The following is a 16472-nucleotide window of genomic DNA, read 5'->3' on the forward strand; positions in this document are numbered from 1 at the left end:
CCAATTTGCAAAAAATGCAGTCCAATTGATAGACTGCGTTTTTATTACTTTCTCGAAAGACAAACTATAGTTTTACTCTCCGTGTCTTACTTCTATTTATTTTTTTATCAGATTAGTATGAAACAAACACAGTAAAAATTACCTCTTTTATTTAGTGTTTTTTCCTGTATACTTTAAACTACTTTTCCGCTTTTTCCATAGCTTCAGACTGGAAGGAAAGACAGTTTTTCAAACTGTTCAGCTTAGTTTCATTTTCCGTTTTATATTCCGTAAGCCTTAAACTACCGAATTTTCTTTTGTTTATCTTTTTTTTTCAGATCGGCAAGAAACGAAGCGCTCACAGTGAAAGCTGTTTTACTCGCATTTTGATTATTGAATTTCACATTAATTATTTTTAGTGTTGCAAATATTAACATAGATTTTCGCATAATTTAGCACGCTCACAGTGAAAGCAATTTTACACGCATTTTGATCATTGAATTGCACATTAATTATTTTTAGTGTTGCAAATATTAAGGTGATTCGATGGACGCCATATTTTGTGTCAGAACGGCATGCGATATATCGCATCAATTGGTTCTATTTTTTCAGCTACTCGTATTCTCCAAATTTTAGATCGCAATTTTGTTGTCAGGAGACTAAAGCACTCACTTACCAATTTTAACAAAGAAATTCAACGTAATGAAGGCGTGGTTTTTTTTGAGAGAAAATATCGCATTCGAGTGCAGTTTCGATATCAGAATCGAATGCGATGTTTTCTCTCTAAAAAAACCACGCCTTCATTTCGTTGAATTTCTTTGTTAAAACTGGTAAGTGAGTGCTTTAGTCTCCTGACAACAAAATTGCGATCTCAAATATGGAGGAAAATGACGAGTAGCTGAAAAAAAGGAACCAATTGATGCGATATATCGCATGCCGTTCTGACACAAAATATGGCGTCCATCGAATCACCTTAACATAGATTTTGCATAATTTAGCAGGAAATACTAAGCATTTTTAATCACCTATCACTTTTTTATCATTTATAATCACTTTAAAATGACATTTTATTAGTTACTCACATCATCGCCTATCTGACATAAGGGCGTAATTACACCCTGCAGTGAACCCTGTCTTCCAAACAATTCAATGCTTTTCCGGGCTCATCTCAATGTGTAGTTACGCGCTTCTGTAAGCCAAGCGACGAATTGACAAATAGCGAAAGAAAAGACAAAAGTAAAAATTAGCCTCATTACATTCCAAATAAATTATTAATTTTGCATTAGAATAAGAGATGGGTATCAGCTTTATCAAATTGATTTTACATGAACAAAACTAGTTCTCCAGTACCTAAATTTTTTATTTTCAAGTTAGGTTAAGCTCCAACTAATCATCATTCTTTTTTTTATTCTTAGTTTGTTTCAGGTCTGCAAAAAACGAAGAAAATGCTCCGCATGATGAGCCATTGAAGACGGAAGTAGTGCCCTCCAAAATGTCCACCTATTTGTTCTATCGTATCCATAACTGAATCACCAAATACAAAAAGGGCACATGTCCAGAAAACCAAATTGTTCAGGAGACACAAAAAACTGTTTATCTCGTGGTAGATATTTTTTGGAAAGTCGTTATGTTTAAACAGGCTCTCCGCTTCGCCCCGCGCCGGTTTTTTTAAACATAACGACTTTCCAAAAAATATCTACCTACCACAATACAAACAGTTTTTTGTGTCTCCTGAACAATTTGGTTTTCTGGACATGTGCCCTTTTTGTATTTAGTGATTCAACTTGAATGCCCTCGGTTGTTGAAAGACTCTCTTGTGATACTATCGAACAATACTGCATTCAACTGAAATTAATTAGACTGAATCATGTAGAAAGGAGTTAGCTTTTTCGGTTTATTGTAGCAAAGACATAAATGCCATACATTTTTCTAAATGAGCCAGAAAAATTAGTTTCTTTTCGCGTAATACAGTTCAGTTACTCTACAGATGAATGCAAACTTGAAACTATCGAGAAAAATAAAACTGCAAAGAAACGTAGCCCGACGCATTGTCGCTCCTCTGACGTAAGGGCGTATCTCGATTTCCGCATGAGCCTCAGAAAGCATGGTTTTATATGCGAAATAGAGCTCACGTGGAAATTGAGATATGCCCTTAAGTCAAAGGGCGACAGTATGTAAGAAGGTGGTACAATAGTAATTAATAGTAAAATAGGCAAAATGGTACAATAGTGCTGCGTCCACACAATTTTGCTGGGAAAACAAGGCCATAAAGTTCGAAAAAAAAAGAAATCAAAAAGTTCTCTTTAGCCTCGTTTCCCCCACAAAATAGTGTGGACCCAGCACTATTTTACCACCTTATGCAATTAAACGCTGCATGGTATAGTCAAAAATCAACACAGAACTGCAATTTAAATTTGAAAAAGTAATACCTAAAATTTGATACATTTTGGCATGATGCCTAGACTAAAATTTTGACAAGAGATAAATGGACAAATGGATATCGGACCTTCATACGCTAAAAGGAAGTATGTTGCATGCAAATTGTTCTCTTTAGCATCCATAAGTCCAGCTTAATAATCAGTGGCGTGGCGTGAATTGCGATATATCGATTGTTATGCCATTTAAACCTATGGTAAAGAATCGATTATGAAGGTGTTCGCTACGAACATGCTGTTTATCGATCCTTTCCCATAGGTTTAAATGGCATAAAAATCGATATATCGCAATTCACGCCATGCCACTAATGATCATAGAACAGAACTTTTAACTACGTGGATGAGGGATTAGATAGAAATGTAGAAGCCAGTTTTGTCACCTGTTGCTAATCATACTAATAATTCATGATTTGCCTTGTTTGTTTCAGATGCGGCTGAAGATTCGGGCTTGGGGGGGGATATCGCTGAGGGGGAGGTTCCCAGGGAAGGGGGTTCGTAGGGTTGGGAAGTATCGCGGAACTAGGATTCCCAGGGGGGAGAGTCCCGGGGAAAGGGGGGTTGGGGTTGGTGCGGCATCGCGGGCTAGGGTTTCCTAGGGGGTTCCCGGGGAGAGGGGGGGATGTTCGTGGGGTTTAAGTAGGATCGCGGAGTAGGGTTTCCCAGGGGGGAGGGGCCGCGGAGTAGAATCACGGGGGGAGGAGTAGGAATTTTTTTTTTTTTTTTTTTTTTTTTCCGCGACTGGCTTGCTGAGATCCTCCGGGGCGTTACGTCCCGGGGTCCGCCGTCGCCGGCAGGGGCGCCCGCCGGGACCCCGTGGGTCCGTTGGGCGTCCCTGCCCCCGACCCCCCGCGAGGGGGGTCTTTGCCCCCCCGCAAGGGGGGGCTTTTTCCCCCCTCGCGGGGGGTCGGGGGTGGGGGCGCCCAGCGGACCCTTATGGGGTCCCGGCGGGCGCCCCTGCCGGCGACGGCGGCTCCGGGCGTTACGCCCCGGAGGATCTCAGCAAGCCACGAGTGGAAAAAAAAAAAAAAAAAGGGAGGAGGTGGGAAAGGAACCTGGGGGCCGGAGGGGCCTGAAGCCGGGGTTGGGGGAGGCCGTCATCGTACCGGGATCGTCGTACCGGGATCGTCGTACCGGGTTCGTCGTGCCGGGATCGTCGTACCGGGATCGTCGATTTTTTTTTTTTTTTTTTTTTTTTTTTTTTTTTTCTGTTTCAGGTGCTGTGCTGTGCTGTTCCGGCAACCGAAGGTAAGAACCGTTTTGTTTCTCCTCGTTGCTAAAAATGGTTTATAATCGTTAATCAGTTTTAGTGGGCACTACTTCCGTCTTATGGCAGAGCTGCTTTTCAGCAGAATCAAAAACGGCATGGAGCAGAGGAAGCGGAGCTGCGTCAGCGTTGGTAAGTGTGCTATTTTGTCCCCCCCCCCCCTCCCCCGTGGATTAGGGCTCATGGCGACACCACGTTAAAAAAAGCGCGCCGAAAGCTCTACCTCCAGGAGCAGTACCGTATCATTTTCCTGATCGGACTCTCCTAAGGTGGTGTGGAAATGAGCTTTTCAAAAGTTGTTTCCACATTCCTTTTCGAGTTGTGCTTTCTAGTTTCTAGCTTTAAACATGAAAAACATAAATAAGTAACGTCAAAACCTGAATGTGATTAATTAGGAGTTACCGAATTCGCTTATACCACCACGAGCGCCGCGCGGTTTTGAGATCGATTTCGCGTAATTTCTCACTTTTTAACCAGCGAGAATCGAACGAGCAACTATTCGAACTTCGGAGTAGGTTTGTGGTATCACGCGAATTGAAGGAAAGTCATAGCTTTTCGCCTAACTCAAATTATGGCGTTTATTAATTTTATGCTGGCGTCGAAATGAAAATCGCGTATTTTCCGCAGTGTTGATGTGAAAACTGTGGGATCTTTCGTGTACTTCATCAACCGCTATAAGATTTGCTTGAATACCGACATGTTGATTTGGGAAACCTTTAATTTTTAAATCTGCTTCTACAGAACCGCTGACAAAGTCGTGGATTTCCCGAGTTAATGCAGTGGTTTTCCGCGATATTGCGATCATTTTCGGGTAAAATCTCATTTTCTATTTTTCTGGACCCATGGAAATGTCGCGCATTTCCCGCGATACAGAGAGGAATTTCGTGCAATTAATTGGGATTTAACAAATCTGCTTAAAATATCATGCGCGCCCCGCGTTTTTGAGATCAAGTTCGCGTGATTTTAGCGGTAATCGAACGAGCAACTATTCGAACACCAGAGTAGGTATGGTGGTATCACGCGGCATTGTAGGAAAATCATAGCTTTTCTCCTACCTCAAATTACTGACGTAATTCATGGGGAAAAATATTGTATTTTGTAAATGTATCCACCCTCGTATTTGCATTCACAATTTTTCCTACGGATTCTAATTTTTTTGACAATTTCACATTTCCACAACTTCCAATTAATATTTTTCTCTTCTGTATGCGGTAACACTGTATTGATTTTGTTTTGATTTTAGGTTAGGATGTACGTAAACAATCGTAAAGAGCAGTGTCCAGACAGTGTAATTGCGTTCAGTTTTTGACTTTTTCCACGGGTAGTTTCGTTCATTATGGACTCCTTACTCGAAAATTTGGAGAACTCTTTTAAAGTGGATGACAGACCAAATAACACAGATGCAGCTCATCCGTATTTTATGAATTTCTACAAATGTCGTAACGATGCATCCAACCAAGCTGCTCGCAGGAAGGAATTTCTGGAAGCTCAAAAGAAGTTAGTCCTTTTTCTTCCTAATCTAAGACTTGTATCTTATAAATCCTCCTTTCAAAACCTACTATTTACCTACTGGTTAGGAGGTAACTAGTAGTATTTTTCTTGTTGAGAAATAGAGGTTACAAATTGGAATACCAGGTTACATCAGGTGAACATATTTCACTGAAAGCAGATATTTACGGTCCAACGACTCAAAAGAAAGTATTCCTCAAGCGCAGCTGCCCTTCTTGTGGGAATGACCACTTCAAACTTTTCGCTAGAAACGAAGGTTATGAAAATAACTGATGCCATGACATCAAACGGAATTTCAGACTATTTTAACTTATCACAATTGCAGCTACTTCATCAGTGCGATTCAATCTGTACTCCCTTTTTTTCCTCTTTTTATATAATGCATCATCCCATCTTCTCTTAAATCAATGACTATTTCTGAAATGTTCTCTTAGTTCAGGAGGCTGGCTATAGGTTTGAAAGTTAATTTCCTTGAAGGCACTTAAGGTGAATCCAGGCTTGGAACTTCGCAATTTGGCCACCATGTCGCGCTGCTCAGAATATCCGCATATATTTGCCAAAATAATAAAAACCGTAATACTTATTCAAGATTGGAGATCCAGGGGATATGGCAAAATACTTGAGGAACACTCAATAAAAAAATCTTCTCAAAATCCCCAAAAATAAAGTCTTAACTACGGCGGAAAGTAATTCCCATTGCAGTAATGGGAGAGAGAGAGAGACAGAACATGAGGGATCTTGTCGGCCGCCGCTTTTGAGCTGAAAGTTTCAGCCGTACTTTCTCTACGCTTGTAATTCTAATTGCCAATATTTTTGGCTCAAAAAATCAAGCTAAAATTAATCTATATCTTGTGGATCTGCTTTTTGTAATTCAAAGAATATTATTTCAGTAATCGTCGAAGGAAAGTGAAATTCTCAGTGGTGACTGGTGGCGCTATCTCTAATCTTGAATTATCCCTAATCGAACCCTGGACCCCTGGACCTTAAGTAGAACTCTTGACATAATCCAACCGCATGCAAATGTATTACTAATGTGTATTAAATGTATTGTATGATAATTCTTTTGTTCATCTCCAAGGAAACGGACTTCGGAGCATAACACTTTCAGGAATATTTTGGAAACAGATTCTCAGCACAACACCACCAAAAATAATCTCCCGAAAGAAAAATGTCAAAGCATGGAATGGCTACCTAGCGGAAAGAAAGTAAGTGACATACTATCCTCCATTACTTTTTACCAAGATATTGAATTAAAATTTCTCTGTAGTTAGTTGGGCGAATTTCCTATCAGAATGATTGTTTTATAGACAGAGGAAAAGAGGAATTGATTACTTAATATCGTTTTTTTTTTTTTTTTTTGCCGAATCAAATTGTATCTAACAGATGCTCCTACAGTTATCATCACACTACAGTATTTAATCCTAATTCTTAGAGTACCTTGAAAAACCACAAATTTAGTGTGATCTCAATTTTTCCTTTTTTTTCAGAGAATTATCAAAATTGCTCCTCTATTCAGAGTCAACCTTACCAAACAACAAATAGGTATTCTGATCCTTTGAACCTTGCCCAGCAGCCTGATTTTTGAAATTCTATGTTTCTCGAGTAGTCAAAGATGACATAGGTTAAAAGGTGGAGCAAGATTGGTCGGCTATGTCTTATCGCTGCTTTATCGTGCCCATGTTGGGTGGAACTCACGACAAGCTAAAGGCACCTCTTAAGGTTCCGACAGTATGTCGTCCATTCCTTCTGACAAAGGCTCGATAAAGCAGTGATAAGACATAGCCGACCAATCACACTCCGCCTTTTAACCTATGTCAGCTATGTCTACCCGACAAACACAAAATATCAACAATCTGGCTGCAGAATGGTCATATTTCTTCAGTGATCTCCAAAATTTCTGAAGTACAGAACTCTCTCTCTCTCTCTCTCTCCTCTTTCTCTGTAGCGGATCTCAGGGAACCAGAAGAGATCTGCTCTCAAATACCTCTCAGTCTTTAAATTTACCTCTCTTTGCACTTGAAATTATTCATGATTTTGCTTCAAACACATGATCTTTGAGTATGAGTGAACTTGATGCCTTATTGCTGTCTTTTTCTGGAGTACTTATGTTTGTGCAAAGTCTTCTGAAATCTGCACCATTGAGAAGTTTCTGTGCCCCTGAATATGAATATGTATTATTCCAGTTGTTTTGATATTACCGTAGTAGATTTATTATAACCAGCATTCAATCATTGTTCCAGAAAATTCCATTTAAAAGTAAAACACAAGACTCAGAATGCCTCAAAAATATTCTAATGGAATCAGAATGGCTAGTTGATGTGCCGGACGATTTGGATACACGATGGACTGCTGTCGTTTGCCCTCAAGGAAAACGTTGTATCTTAGTTGCGAAAGGAGTAAGCAATCATTCCTAGCCTCATGTTCTTTTATCCCTTTGTTTTACCTCTCTTGAAAATTATAATACATTTCCTGAAGTTGAAGAGGTATTACTGCATGTTTTCAAAGATTTTTTAAATTAAACCATACATAAAAAATTGAAGAAAACTTTGAAAAAGAGCCCATATCAAATTCATCGTTGTTGAGCTGTATGGAACTGCTGAGGAGTTTTGGAAAAAGTCTATTTGTTTATAGAATAGTATAGAACTGGTAACATATGTCAGATGAGGTTCGTTAAAAAATTAGGAATGAAAGAGCAATAATGATAGCAAAGAACATTCACCAAAACAGCGGAGTTGCTTGAAGGGACTTCAGCCCCCGCCCCCCCCTCAAATGACTTCCTAGCTCCCCCATAATGAAATCCAATGTGCGGGAACGAAAAGCTATTAGTGAAGGTACATTATTTTGAGACAAAGGAGTGAGGAGATATTAAAAAATTGAAGATTTTTCTCAGAAAAATAAGATACACTACTGCATTAGAACAGCCTCAAAATGCGTCACAGACATGATAAAATTTCCGGGAAGGCCCCCAGGACCCCCCTCTGCATTGAAGGTGGTCTTTTTCCACACCTCCTAGGCACTTTGCTCTGTCAAATCCCCCCAAATACGCACCCAAGCGATGTCACTGCCGTGAAATCACCCGAGACTCCATGAAACTCCTTTGTCCATTAAGTGTTTCTAACTCCTCTGTTGACATGTTTGTTCTGCTGAATGCAATTCCTGCTTTTACATTGTTTATCAGAGCAGATTCATCAGCAAACATGTCAAAAGAGAAATGCTACATCTGCCCATTGTTATGTAGCAGGGCTTCAGTGCAGAATTACCCCAAACCAAGCCTCTTTATGATTTCATCTGATTGTGAGTCAAACTGATTCTTAAAGTAGACAGGATCTGTTTTAATAGACCCATTGCAGATAGTTCTGTACCACTCAGTGAGTTGCCCAATTTTAAAATCTTCATAGATTCTGTGCCAACTGCGTAGTCGCAGTATTGTTCGCCAGCACACCCGCATCCACTTTTCTGAATTGTTACATGACTACTATAGCCTTCTAATTCTTTTTCAGAATGGAACTCAAGCATATGATAAAGCGGGTCGGCAATTTATGAGCTTTCCCTCTTGGCTGCCGAGTGGTTCTTGGGCGGAGACATACTCAAGCCCAGGAGGACATAAAAATGGACAAACTATTCTGGACTGCATCTACAACTTCGACAGCACATCCTTCTATGTATTGGATGTCATTGAATGGAACTCGCATCCATTTCTTTCTTGTGAGGTACAATACCGCCATGCTAAAGAAAAACGTTGTATGAGCCTTCAGACGTTGCCAAGTTACCTTCTATAAAAACCGGAATTACTGGGAAAATTGTGAATTTTTTTATCCAAAATTTTCAGACAATTTTGTAAGCAATTGTATCTAAAATATCTGAAAAGTTCTAAGAAAAATGTGCGTAAATATCGTTGAAAATACAAGTTTTATCAAGGAAAATTTGGCAACTCTCGAATGTTCATACGGCGTTCTTCCTTAGTACGGCAGAATACTAAGCCTACTAATCTTTGAAAAAGCACAAACTCTCTAACAAGATAATCTTTGATCTGATGAGAAAAGAAACTTAAAATTTCTCCCAATTTAAAAAAAAACTTTGAAGATAAGACAGAGGAATGGGTTAATCTATCTGAATTTTAGTAGATTGGGCTGATTTTGGACTTTCAGGAGTCGTTTACAATTTAGATATTTTGTACTCTGATTTTATTGGAAAATTGGATGGTTCTTTTTCCTTTTTTGTTTCATCTGTAATTGGAAGAGAAAGTACTTTAGGAAACCAATATTACTGACCGGCCAACGACTGAAGTCAGCAGTACAGTATTAGATGTATGAAGAGCTTTATTTAAACAATTGACTTAACTTGTTTTCGGACACAGAAAAATAATTGATGAAAAAACTGAAACATTCAACTAAAAACAAATTACCTAATTAATAAAATGGATTGTCTTTGATGTCAAAATCTTAAAAATTGTTAGTTCTAACGCTACTGTCAGAATCATGATAATAGCTAAAGGGCACTCCAAAGCTATTGTGCAACAATAAAGTGAATGAATTAAGAATTTTTGAAATTTTGATGTCTAAGTCAACTATTTTAGTGTAAAGCTCGTTGTTTTCAATTTTATCCATCGCCTCTCATAATACCTAATCATTCTTGAGAAAACATCTCGCTCTACCGGATATCCTTAATATCATGGGCTTCTGCATTGTGAGGAGCAAGTGATTTTGTACTTTGAGCTTTATAGAATGATGGGTGACTAAACAAGGCTGAACTAAAAATTTAGGTGATTCAATGGATGCCATATTTTGTGTCAGAACGACATGCGATATATCGCATCGATTGGTTCCATTTTTTCAGCTTGTCGTCATTTTTCTCAAATTTTGAGATCGCAATTCTGTTGTGAGGAGACTAAAGAATTTGCTTACCAATTTCGACTAACAAATTCAATGCATCAAAGGCATGGTTTTTAGAGAAAAATTATCGTATTCGATACTGATATCGAAACTGCACTCGAATGCGAAAGTTTTCCTCTGAAAAAACCACGCCTATTTCGTTGAATTTCTTTGTTAAAATTGGCATGTGAATTTTTAGTCTCCTGACAACAGAATTGCGATATCAAAATTTGAGAAAATATCGCATGCTGTTCTGACACAAAATATAGCGTCTATCAAATCACCCTAAGGTTACATGGATTCTCTTCAAAATCTTACGTTGAACAAGATTCACACAACGGGAAGTTTAGAAAGCAATGCTTGAACAAGATATTAAGAAGTATTCGTCACACGAATCAAATAGAAGTTAGATCATGCAAATGACGTTGTTTGTATTTTTGCCATTTTACTATGGATAACACTTATATCATGGGCAGGAGTTGATTTCCACACTTCCCGCTGTATGATTTGTTTCCACCTCAAAACATTGAAGAAAACATAAGTTGCGTAGTGGTTAAATTCTAACCTTGTTGAAAGGCCCACTAAACTTGTGAGAACAATCCATGTAACCGACATTATCAGAAGTTTGACATGAAGATGTTCAAGGTCCATATACACTCAATTTCTGGAGCATGAGACAGGTCTTATTACTTTCGTGTGACAGGCAAACTGATTCTTTGATTGCTGAGTTTTGTGAAGAAAAAATTTTACAAGTCTCGGGGTTCTTATCTAATTCAGCAAACAAATTTTAATAGGTGGCTATGCTGTGTAACATCTTCTCTTTATTTCCTCAATATAACAGCTGGAAGGATCCTACTCAAGGGAGCAGCGTATCTTGTTTATCTAGTCACCTTTAGCTCACACAAAAGATATTTCGATGGTGTAAGTCGGCAATCACATAACTTCTCCGCCTCTATGTTATTTTTTTAAAGGAGAACAAAGTGACATCATTCCTTGGAGTTTGTGCAGCATTTTCTTCGCACAGAGAAGAAAAATCACGACAGTTTTATAGAATTGCTGTTGAGTAGTTTTCCGTTAAAAACATAAAGTATTGCAGGAAGTCTGCGACGTCGCAAACCGAGTTATGTGATTGCCGACTCACAATGTCAACTTGTCTTATCCTATAGAACTTGTCCTCAGCTGTGCTCTAAGATAGTCATGTTCAAATCTGCTGCAGATAGTAATGGAAGTCTTTTTCTATCAGACTGATTTTAGATTTTACTGGCTGTCTTCAAAATTTGATGAAATCATTCAACTTTCGGAGAAGAGCAAGAATAATCCCAAATCAATTTACCTCGCTCCAAGATTTCCGGCTGCAGAGTTACCTTCAAGAATGGCGCATTTTCCTTTGGTCGAAGAAACCAATCCCAAAGTGGATGGGATTCTGTTTTATCACAAAGAAACGCACTACACTTCGGGCTCAACCCCCCTTGTTGGTTGGTTGAAACCCTTCATGGTTCCTGAGATGCTCAAAATTTCGGTGCATGAGGCTTACAAAGCAGATGTTCCTCCAAATTACCTGAGCGCTGTCCAGTTTATTCAGTCCAGTCTAAGTAATCAGGCACAAAAAAGCAAGTATCGAACAAGAAAGGATTCCAATCAGAAGGTATAGTTTATTTTTCATTATAGACTGACTTTTTTCTTATTTTGTGGGGAACTTTTGTTCGGAAGACAGTTTTTCAAAACTATGAGTTGACTTTGAACACCCTTGATATGATTTAAGTTTCTGAAACTCTCTGATACTATATGTTTTTGGTAGATAACCAATCAAAAATCAGGATCGACATTTTCAGAGAATTAATCAAAGGATTCGGCAAGACAAATGAAGTAATTTTACTATTGTTTCAATTTTGCAATGTTCTTGCAATCTGTTCTGAACCATTCGATGGGGATTGGTAATTCTGAAAGAAATGTTTTTATTTTTGCTTTCTAAATTAAGCTGTTCAGAAAAATTGGAAAAAATGTATTGTGCTAAGCACACCATGAAATCACCATAAAAAATGTGAAACGAAGGATTCATCACTTTCGATGTGGATAGCTCATGTAAATCAAATATATCGCTGTTTCCAGTAATGTAACAAGGTGGAGAAATGGTGTTGGGTCCTCACCATTTTGAGGGGAAAACAAAGCCAAGAAGTTCCAAAAGTGGACTTTGCATCAAATTTCCACCTTGTTACTTACAGTTCGGGCCATTTCTCAGTGTTTCTTATATTTCCACCTTGTTACTCACAGTTCGGGCCATTTCTCAGTGTTTCTTCTCATTTCCAGTAATATTTGCACTGAACAATGGTCCGAATTCAGGCAATCGCAGAATTTGAAAATGAGTCTCGGAAATTAGTTAAAATTTGTCAAAACATACTAAGTACATGGTTAATTTGGATGAGTGAATGAAACACCTGTTCAAAGAATCTGCCTTCTGAAAATTGCAAAATTGCAGTTGTAGCCACCATGACAAATATATAAATGTATTTTGGAAAATTTTCAAGTCAAAGATTCCAAGTGTATGATGGCTAGGCTCATAGAGTTAATTTTTACTGCAATTTTCATCACTCTAGTTTTGAGTTGTACAATTCTTTATAACTGGAATTATTCAAGAATCGTTCAATATTAAACCCTTTAATATCTTTTTTCCCCCTCTCTTTTAAATCAGGGAATAAGAAGAGGAAAGAATCGACACTCCTCATCAATGGATAAAGTTGAATCAATGGAGGAAGACTCTGCCTCAAATCAGGACCCTCCTGTCGAAGCCACAAGCTGTGATACGAAAGCTGATCTAGTAAACAGAGATATGATCTCAGAGCTTGCCAGTTGTGAATCAAGTTCATCATCCACTGAAATGCACATGGAGGACAACGCAGGAAACTCCTGAACACAACACTGGTGCCTAAATTTTATAGGTGCTGCTTGAGCTTCGTTTAAAGAAGTTTAAAAAACTTATTATCTAGTCATTATTTTACATATATATTTATGTAAGTGAATGATTGTTTCACCACATGTAGTCCATCCGTTTTTTGACAGAAACTGCTAGTGTTAGAAGTAAACTGATTTTATTTAGTGGTTGTGTCGCACGAACAGATCTGATGATGAAAATTAATGATTGGAAAGGCAGAAAATCCATTTCCTGGGCGCTTCCTTGTCTCAATTGAAGAAAATGATAACTCAAATACAAAGGGAATTGATTAAACAAATGTTGCGAGTATGTGTTTTTAACATCAATAGTTTCTGGGAAAAGCGAAGGAAGTCTCATTTTTGTGTGACCCTCGTAGTTTGATTCTAGCAATGTCAATGAATTACTCTCATGCCTCTAATTTCAATTGTATGTGTATTCATATTCTCAGGTTTTCATGTGTTATTAAACTTACTTTTAAAGCTGTATAAGTTCAAATGAGGAAATATTTAGTGTTTGCCACTGTTTTCCGTCTTAGTCTGAAAGTTTTTTCTCTAAAATGGAAATCAAATTTCTTTAACTAAGTTGAAAGCACAAAATTGGCTAATTTTTTAAAGTTTTGACAAATTTTATCATTATTTTGAGGTATCGTGTTATTAAACCCATGAAAAAAAATAAAAATTACTTACAAAACTTGCTTTTATAAACAGATTTTTGGTTTATAATGAGTTTAAGTTTTCTATTTAATTTTTAATTTTTTGAGTACGGATCGCCCGTTAACTCCCATGGAAATCTGCTGCTATAAAAAATGTTTGCCTTTAGCAGGTTCTCTTTTCTAAAGTTTTTCTCTGAATCAGGTGTTTTGAGGGACAAGTTTTTAAGATTGTTTTAACTAAACCTTTTACTTCCACAAGATCTGTAAACGATGATAGGGAACTAATCCTGTATCACTATCTAAATTTCAAAACTCACTTCTTTTTCATGGTTTTTTGCCCGGAAAAAAGGGACATGTAGCCTTCGAAACACACTGAATAAGAACACATTGGTGAAGAATAAACCAAAACAATTATAGAATTTTAAAATGTCTGACAAAAATAGTTATTGTAGTCCTTGTACCTTTTAATTTCAGACCTTAAATTTAAACAGTAAATTTTTGAAATATCGAACTGATCTCTGATTCATCACAAGTAAAAATGTACTTGTCTCCCTAGATGTATGGTGTAATTATTTTAGCTCACCAAGAATAAATGTTCTTTATCTTATTTTATTCCTTCAAATTATTGCTGTTCTCTTTAGTCTTATTTTTTATTTTAAGATACCATTTTTTTTTATTGAGGTACATATTAATAATCTAACATAAAAATGGATAGGCTCTTCAATTTATGTTTTCGATATTGGTTCTTTTAACCATGTTGCCATTTTTCTTAGAATTTCTTGAACTTGCAGTTAATTTTCATTGTTTTACGCAGTGACTTAGTATCAAATACTTGTTTTAAAGGTTGACTTCTCTTTGTCTGCTTATCATTGTATTTCTCCTCTGTTTTTTCAGTGAAACATTTTCTCTTTAGTTTTTATACTTTATCGACTTAGTTTAGCAACATTTATTGAATATGTGATGCAAATTGGGAATACTGATGCAAGCTAATTTTAGAGATGCCCTCTATTTGAAATGTAGACTTTTCTGCAAGAATTTCAGGCTTATGAACTAAATTTTGGTATTTTTTAATATGATGTTCCTCATTATCTCCAAAGTACAATGAGCCTTATAAAACTGAATTTTGTGTGTGCCAATCTCAAGAAAAGTGGGACTGAAAATTGAATTTTTTGACATGTTTATATTCAAATTTAGTTGAGATGTTGCAACATCTTATTGGTGACTGAGGATATTTTTTGTTCCCTTGCAAGGCAGGAGGATAACGCAGGTGTCAAGAATCAAATTTATAGCGTAAGAGCAAGTGACGCAGTGACGACACAACACAACAGTCCCACTTCTCCATTGAAAAGAAAAAAAACCCTTGTGAACCAGGGTTGCAACAGGCAGGGAAAACCGGTAAATGTCAGGGAAAAATTGTGAAGTCACTTTTATTTGCTTTCTAGAAAGGGTCTGACATTTCAAACATTTCAAATCATGTCTTTTTACCATCTTGCACATCATCCATTGTCAGGAAATTTTAGCAAATGTGTCAGGGAATTCAATTCTCAAAATTCTGTGGCAACCCTAGTAAAATGGCCAAAAATTAACTTTGCAACCCTGCTCTCATTGAGTTTGGCACATGGTAAGTTCAATTCCAAAAGCTCATTGTGCATAGGAGGTTGTGAAGAGCATCCTATAAAAAAATATGGAAATTCAGTTGGCGCCGAATTCATTAGTATTGTGTGCGTTGTCTTCAGTGGCGTGGCGTGAATTGCGATATATCGATTGTTATGCCTTTTGAACCTATGGAAAGGATCAATAAACAGGTGTTTGCAGCGAACACCTTAATAATCGATTCTTTACCATAGGTTTAAATGGCAAGACAATCGATAAATCGCAATTCACGCCACGCCACTGTTTGTCTTTTATCTCATGAAAATATTCCGTGTTTAGTAGCTCTTGAATGCATTAAAAGGCAATTATTATTATTATATAAGTCTGAAGAAGAAGAATTACAACAAGAGATGCATACCATTTTGTACAGCAAAACTTTTCCACCATACCAATCATTCCTCACTCATATAATATGTTATGTATCCTTGTATATAATATATAAAGAGCTCATTACTGTTATTTTGCAGTCAGTATGAAAATTTCTTAGGTTATGATAATTGTTCTCACACGCATTCTTGTTAATTGGGTTGTTTAAAAGTTTTTAATGTTATATACTACCTATTTTTTTGCAAAAAAGAATCAAAAGTATTGCCAGTTGCTGAGACAGCATCTATTTTAACAGTAATGTAATGAAACGCAAAGCAAAAAAGAAATTAAAACAGTAATTTACTATAATTTACAAATAAATAAAATATGGTTTGGTGCAAACCAAGAAACTGACAACATTTTTAGATTCTCTCATAAGATGAAGGATGTTGCACAGTCTCAGCAATAATGTAGTGCTCATGGTTCTTTCTTGCAAAATCTAGTGAGTATGACTGCTGTGCCAAGGAAAAATGCCGCATGAGTTTTCAGGCGTTGCCAAATTTTCTGGAAAAAAAATACGAATTTTCGAGGAAACTAGTGTACATTTTTTTGTAAAATTTTCATCAGTCACGTAATATAGAGTATCTGAAAATTTTATTGAAGAATATTCATCAATTTCCTCAAAAATGAATGTTTTATAGGGAGAAATTTGGCAACATCTGGATGTATATACAACGTTTTTCCTTAGCAAGGCAGGTGGAGTTTTATGTACTTATTAAGGTCCTTTTTTGTTCAGTTTCTACCCTTTCATAGTTAAGCATTTTCCCCTTTTTTCCCTCAATTTTTTTTTGTTTTTTTGAAAGAAAGAATCCAG

At 37.1% G+C, this 16472-nt stretch overlaps 1 protein-coding gene across 1 annotated transcript; it reads left to right on the top strand.

The window, feature by feature from the left end:
- The first annotated feature begins 3887 nt into the window (after positions 1-3887).
- LOC109029798 (snurportin-1) lies at positions 3888-13055 on the top strand. Its single transcript, XM_072303209.1, has 6 exons — positions 3888-5175; positions 6266-6392; positions 7428-7583; positions 8688-8897; positions 11302-11703; positions 12748-13055. The coding sequence occupies exons 1-6, from the start codon at positions 5015-5017 to the stop codon at positions 12964-12966; spliced, it is 1275 nt and encodes a 424-aa protein (XP_072159310.1). The 5' UTR covers positions 3888-5014; the 3' UTR covers positions 12967-13055.
- The last annotated feature ends 3417 nt before the right edge of the window (positions 13056-16472 follow it).

The sequence above is a fragment of the Bemisia tabaci genome, chromosome 8 (assembly GCF_918797505.1).
Source record: "Bemisia tabaci chromosome 8, PGI_BMITA_v3".
Taxonomy (NCBI): Eukaryota; Metazoa; Arthropoda; class Insecta; order Hemiptera; family Aleyrodidae; genus Bemisia; species Bemisia tabaci.